Here is a 6674-nt window from a genome sequence, read left to right on the forward strand (position 1 = left end):
CTGTGTTTATTTGAAGATGAAAATTTTAATACCAAATTATAGAAGATAATTTTTGAATTATAAGCCTAAAATTTGCAATGTAAAATTTACAACATAAAGTCAAAAGCTAATTGTTTTCTCTCATGTTAATATTGATAATCTAAAGATTACAAAATATTAAGATAATTATGCAAAAATTATTAATATTTCTAATTACTGATATGACTTATAATATCAAAACATTATTATAACCTCGACATTTTAATTAGAATTTTCGTCTCAAAATGATCTCAGGACTCTGTCCTTGTGTTTTTTACAGGACACCCTATATATAGGATATATATGTACATATATATATATATATATATATATATATATATATGTGTAATATCATAAATAAAAAATTATATAGACACATATTACGTTGCAAAATGTTAGCAATTTGAGACCAAATTGGCAGCAAACTCCATCAGATTTTGACTACAAAACCACGGCCATCTGTGTCCGTATTTGGCTATGGATTTCGGCAAAGTCTGTTGATAGGCTATGCCAACAAATTGATAGTAGAAACTGAGCAAGCAGGGTCTGTTCGAATCAGACCCTGCTCTCAATCTGCTCTCAATCTGCCATCAGGTTATGTAAGACTTTGCTCGGTTTCTACTATCAATCTGCTGGCATAGCATATCTAGTAGGTTTTGTTATATTTCTGGCAGCAATTTGCTGATAATGTCAGATAATAAATTCTACATACAATTTGGTGCCTTTCTGCAATCAAAAATTGGTAACAGGCTCTGTTTAAAATCTGTCTTCGCAGGCTTTGCTATCAGAATTAATTAATTATATGATTTAATTTTCTTTTTCTTTTCTTAAATCATAAAATTAATAATTAAATATTCAATTCATCAAATTGTGATAAAAAATTATGTTACTATTTTGTATAAAAAATATACATGAGAAAATCGCTCGATTAATACTTTACTTTCTTCATTTACTTGTAAACCTTTTTCTTCTATTTCTTTTCAAAGATCAAAGATGTTAGTACATATTTATCTCAAAAACACAGAAATTATGCTTATAGATCGGGAAAAAATATTTCATATATATAATTATATATAGTTATATATAGTTATATAAAATTATATAAAATTACATACAATTATATAAAAAATGGACATACTTTATATATAATTATATATGAAATATGTCTACGTATACAGCAAACTAGAATGGATTAAAATGAATTGAAATGGATTCAGATTTTCAAAAATATTGATTCACGATGTTAAAATGAATGCTTTTCAATCCTGAATGTTCTAATTTTTATTCATTTATAGGAATTGCAGCATAATTGGAGCATATCTCTATCCCTTTCAATCTAAAAATAATATTAGCTTTTTCTGTGAATACTACTCAACTCAAAATTTTGAATAGGAAATGCAGTTTTTCAATTGCATCTCATTTCAAAATACACAATCGAGTTCCAAAAATTCAGATTTTCCAATTGAATCTAATTGAACCCAATTAAATCCAAAAAAAGTATACGCTATTTAAAATACGCATTCGGATAGAAAAAAATTTTAATCCATTTTAATCCATTCTCGTTTATTAGGTACATGTAACATTTTTCCCGGGAGATACGTTTTACGTTTATAAAATATTATTTGTTCTTGTTTAATTTTTAACAACAAAGATGAATTGATGTTTATTGCTGCTTATTGATGCTTTGAGTGTGAAAATGGAATGCATTTGCAGTGTTTAGCTATTAACCCGGATGTAGACGCGCGACAAGACGATTTTTATGACGTCTGTTAATTTCAGCGTCGACGCTCAGGAGGTCGATTGTGCATCTTGAAATGAAATGAAAATTACAAAAGTGAACAAATTCACTAGAATATTCATAATTTAATTGATCAATACATAGTAATCATTGCTCACTTTTATAATTTTCATTTCATTTCAAAATACACAATCGAGTCCCAAAAGTTCAGATTTTTTAACTTTTGAGCGTTGTATTGTAGATAAAATAGATTTAACAATTCTTCAAATTCAGTTGCAGACATACGAAAATAATTTATAAATCATAGATCGTCTAAACACAAAATAAAAAATATAGCTTGATGAAAATTCATGTACTGCATGATTCTGATAAATGTCAGCAATCCAGTATTTCTTTTTTTATATTTCCTTTTTTCATTTTCTTTAGTTGCGGCTGTCACGGCAGTTGCTGCTGCTAAAAATCTTGTTAGATTTGATTTTGAAAATTGATTTTTACACATTCTACCATATACTCATAATGTTTCATTCAATGGTGAACACATTTATTCGTTTGTTACAACAAATCTTGTTCTTTTTTGACTCACTGAATTTCGACCTCCCCAGCAAACGAGAATGGATTGAAATGAATTAAAATGGATTCAAATTTTCAGAAATATTGATTCACGAATGTTAAAATGAATGCTTTTCAATCCTGAATGCATTTTTATTCATTTATAGGAATTGCATGGAGTATATCTTTATGCCTTTCAATCTAAAAATAATATTAGCTTATTTTTTTGTGCACAACACACACATTGTGAATATTGTTCAAGTCAAAATTTTGAATAAGAAATGCAGTTTTTCAATCCAATTGCATCCAATTGAATCTAATTGAATCCAATTGAATCCAATTAAATCTAAAAAAACTATTCGTTATTTAAAGTACGCATTCGGATAGAAAAAAAATTTCAATCCATTTGAATCCATTCTCGTTTGCTGGATCTTCAAATTTACTTAGTTAGTACTTGAGATATAACCTATTCTCCACGCGAATTATAAAGACATGAAGCGTGAAATCTTTTTCATTTGAGCGTCAAAATAATAATCGGCGTCATTTATAATAATCTAACCTTACTCTCATCTCAATTTAAGTATCAACGCGTCAACTGACACTCATGAAAAAGCACCTTTCAATGTAAATTGAGTGTAACATAGTCGATGGCAACACATCGGAAACAGAAAATAACAAGCCAATCAGAACTCTATTATATATAATAGGGATATAATATCGAACTTACACCAGAACTCAGAGCTTGGACGGCTTATTATTCCCTATTGCCTGTGCCCATTGTGTTTAAGCCTTTACAATGAGCGCTCACTCAACTGTAGAATCCACTGAATGCAGCCATGACGCACTCTCTATTCTGCAATTCTATTATGCACCGTGTGATTTTCATCTTAATGTTGACCAGCGCGATGTTTAGGAGTTTATAATATCCGATCAGAATTATTTCGGAATTATTTTTCCTCTAATTTCTTTAAACAATACAAGAAAAATGTAGGAAATAATTGAATTATTTTGATCGGAATCCATTCCAAGCAATTTCATAATACGCCCAGAAATATCGAAATACTAGAGAGACTGACGATAGCGTTTGACAGAACTTCCAGGAGACCTATTCTTGAAAAGTATACGAAAAACTAGAGAAATGCTATGGCATATGTAATGCATACTATAGTATTTCCCTAGTTTTTTGTATGAGATACTTTTCGAGAATAGGAGCCTAGAGCGCTGTAGTGCCTTCAATCGAGAGGCCTGTTCTTTTTGGCTGAACTTTTGCATCAGTCTTCTTTTTTTTCTCCTGAAAAGAAAAGAAAGATGAATTATTCAGCAAAAGTTCAGCCAAAAGAATGGGCCTTATATTTTGCTCAATTACATGATTTTTATATAAGTAATTATAACTATATATGGATGACTCACAAACCTTTTTAATGATACTTCAAAACTTTTCATATGAAATACATACATTTTAGAATAGTAAGGGTCCATCTCACCAACTTCGATTAACCTTAATCGGTTGATTGTTACATTGAACTGACCAATTGCATTTGCTGTTCAACAGAATTGACCAATCATGGTTGATACTTAATCGACCGATTAAGTTAATTGAAGTTAATGAAACCGGCCTTAATTCTTTTTACCCGGTACTTGTTCAGTCAAATATACTGAGGAGCAAAAATAAGCTTATATTTCAGTGTAAGTTGGTGTAGACGAATGCTTTACCCGTGGGTTATTGTGATAGGTGAGATGATACACTTGCCAACTTGATACCAACTTATACCGAAGTACACTGCAGTACATTAATTCGCTGAGTCGTAGAGTCTAATATATGAGAGAAACGACACCGGTGTCGCAATTTCTGATTGGTGATATCCCTTACCTAATTAGCCATATTGTGCCCACAGTGGAAAACTAACATGTTTTCTTTTTATAATTGTCTAGTACATACACATATCTAAAATAGGTACAATATATTGTTTACCGTTTACCTTTTTATGTAACATTTGTAATTGCATTACACTTAATTGCATTATTTAACAAGAAAACACAATATTAATACTTGCTTAACCTCATCCTGATGGAGTTCATAATTCTTATAACTGAATAAATGGAATGACGAAACTGGTCAATGGAGCGGGACAAACATGGTGGTGCTGAACATATGTTAGTGAGGATGAATGTCGTTTCTCTCATATATAGGACTCTAGAGGTTTGTCGCGTCACAAGCTCCAACATGCTCTTACCACAGCTCCTACTCACTTTATCAAGTGCGTTGGAATGAGTAGAAGAGCTGGTAGAAGCATATTACATGTTGGAGCATGTGACGCGAACAAACCTTAGATCATAGTAGGAGTCAGATTTATCGACATTTATTTTTTACTTAAATACTATTTATAGAAAAATTGCAAGAGACAAAAATCATTTATTTTCTTCTCATAAAACTTTAAGTATTTTTTCAGAATTTTTAATAAACTTTTTAATACTGCATTTTCGTATTTTTAATAAGTCACGCTGCTATTATGACCCAGCGAATTAATACACTGTACTACAAGCTCCTCAGTGTACATAAGGTTTGTTCGCACGCTCCAACATGCTCCTACTCAGTCTATCAAGTGCGTTGGAATAAATAAGTATGCTATGGTAAGAGCATATTACAACATTGGAGCATGCGAACAAACCTATACATACATATCCAAAATTTTGCTGCCGTAACATGCAGCGCATGAAAAGTCAGCTTAAAGTGAATCCTAGGAAGTTTCATGTGTGGCGCGCGTGTAGCATACTTGCGCGCGCATATCTGTTCTCCGTGATTCTAATCATCTAGTATGTTACTCGCGTCGCGCACTCTTCCGTTCGCGTTGGGGATTCCATTCGTTTATCTGTGTATGTGACATTTTTTTCCACGGACCGTTCGCGCTGTTCCAACATGTTTACCTGGTTGTACCGCCCTTATCATGATAACCAGCAATCCGTCGTCGATTCCATCATGATATTCACGTCGCCTTATCGACAGCATTAATTCTCAGGTACGTGAACCACAGACAGTGCCGAGTTCCGCGGTACCCCGCCAACGCGAATGGCAAATGACGGCGCGCCCTGACGAGAATCTGTTTACGTAGTAATGGCGAATGTGCTTACTCCTCGTCACCGTCGCGACGCCTTCCTTCATCTTCCGTACTTTTTCCATTTGGAGGAAAACGACGAGTCTGGTTAGAGCAGCGGTAGTGGGGTGAAGAACGGGGGAATTACTATAAAATTTCAATTTTTACTTTTTTTTATTGTGAATTGGATATATAATTGTTAAATAATTGTTAAATAATTTATCTTTAATTTTAGAGATTAAAAAAAATGTACATTTTGATAAAATCTATTCAATTTCGTTATCACTATTCTGACAAGATGTTTTGTGGCAGTTGTACAATAGTAGTGTGAAAAGGATCTTATTATCAAAGTATTGCTGAATTCTTTTAGTTTTGTTTTATAGATTATTATTCTGATTCTAATTTATTCAAGAGTCAAAGTATTACTAAGTTTTTTATAATTAAAAGCTAAATACCTTTGTTTTTCATAGCTGGAAACAGAATTTTTATAATGATACATAATTTTTAGCTTTGCAAAACAAAAATAGAGAGAGAGAGAGAGAGAGAGAGAGAGAAAGAGAGAGAAAGAGAGTATCATGGATGATGAAGTTCGACTTGAAGGCGAAGAGGAGATGGAGCTGGATGAGGCTTCTGATGGCGAAGATGAAGATGAAGAAACAACGGGCATCCCTATATCTCCAGCTAACTCGGATCAATTGCTTGGACAGACAACACCAACCACTGGTAGTAGTAATTATATTTTAAACATCCTCTTTGTTATTTTTAGAAAAATAATATGCATGTTGCAATCGCGATTATAATATTTATAAAGTAATATAAACATAATTATTTAATTTACTAAAATATTAGAAGTAGAGTATTAAGTTAAACAAAGAATAAAATAATACAAAAATTACAAAGAAAATTTTAAGTTTCTACAAAGGAATGTATGTATGTAATAATAGTTAATACTATATTTAATTAATTTATTATTATTTATATTAATTTATCTTTGAAAATTTATTTCTTTTAAAAAATCTAGTTACATCAGATGAGGCTTTTCATGATCCACTGCGGTACCCAAAGTTTTCATTACCTGGTGGTAAACCTTTGAATATTCGCCGTGGACCTGGCAGACCTCGGAAAGAACGACCTTTTGGTCTAACTCGTGGAGGAGGCACAAAAAGATCTTTTGGAAGGGGTAGCGCCAGAGGCAAAGGGTTTGTTCAGTCATTGTAATTATTATTTAATATACACACAATGGGTGCTTATTTACATATGCATATATATATATATAT

The 6674-nt window shown here is 31.9% G+C and overlaps 1 protein-coding gene across 1 annotated transcript in view; it reads left to right on the plus strand.

The window, feature by feature from the left end:
• The first annotated feature begins 5153 nt into the window (after nucleotides 1–5153).
• LOC108688315 (histone-lysine N-methyltransferase 2C-like) overlaps nucleotides 5154–6674 on the plus strand; it is a 43289-nt gene continuing 41768 nt past the window's right edge. Inside the window, exons 1-3 of the mRNA XM_018194511.1 lie at nucleotides 5154–5322; nucleotides 5906–6120; nucleotides 6419–6596. Coding sequence (XP_018050000.1) covers nucleotides 5973–6120; nucleotides 6419–6596 — 326 coding nt within the window. The 5' untranslated portion in view covers nucleotides 5154–5322; nucleotides 5906–5972. The remainder of the gene's footprint in view (nucleotides 5323–5905; nucleotides 6121–6418; nucleotides 6597–6674) is intronic.

This window comes from Atta colombica, unplaced genomic scaffold, assembly GCF_001594045.1.
Source record: "Atta colombica isolate Treedump-2 unplaced genomic scaffold, Acol1.0 scaffold228, whole genome shotgun sequence".
Taxonomy (NCBI): domain Eukaryota; kingdom Metazoa; phylum Arthropoda; class Insecta; order Hymenoptera; family Formicidae; genus Atta; species Atta colombica.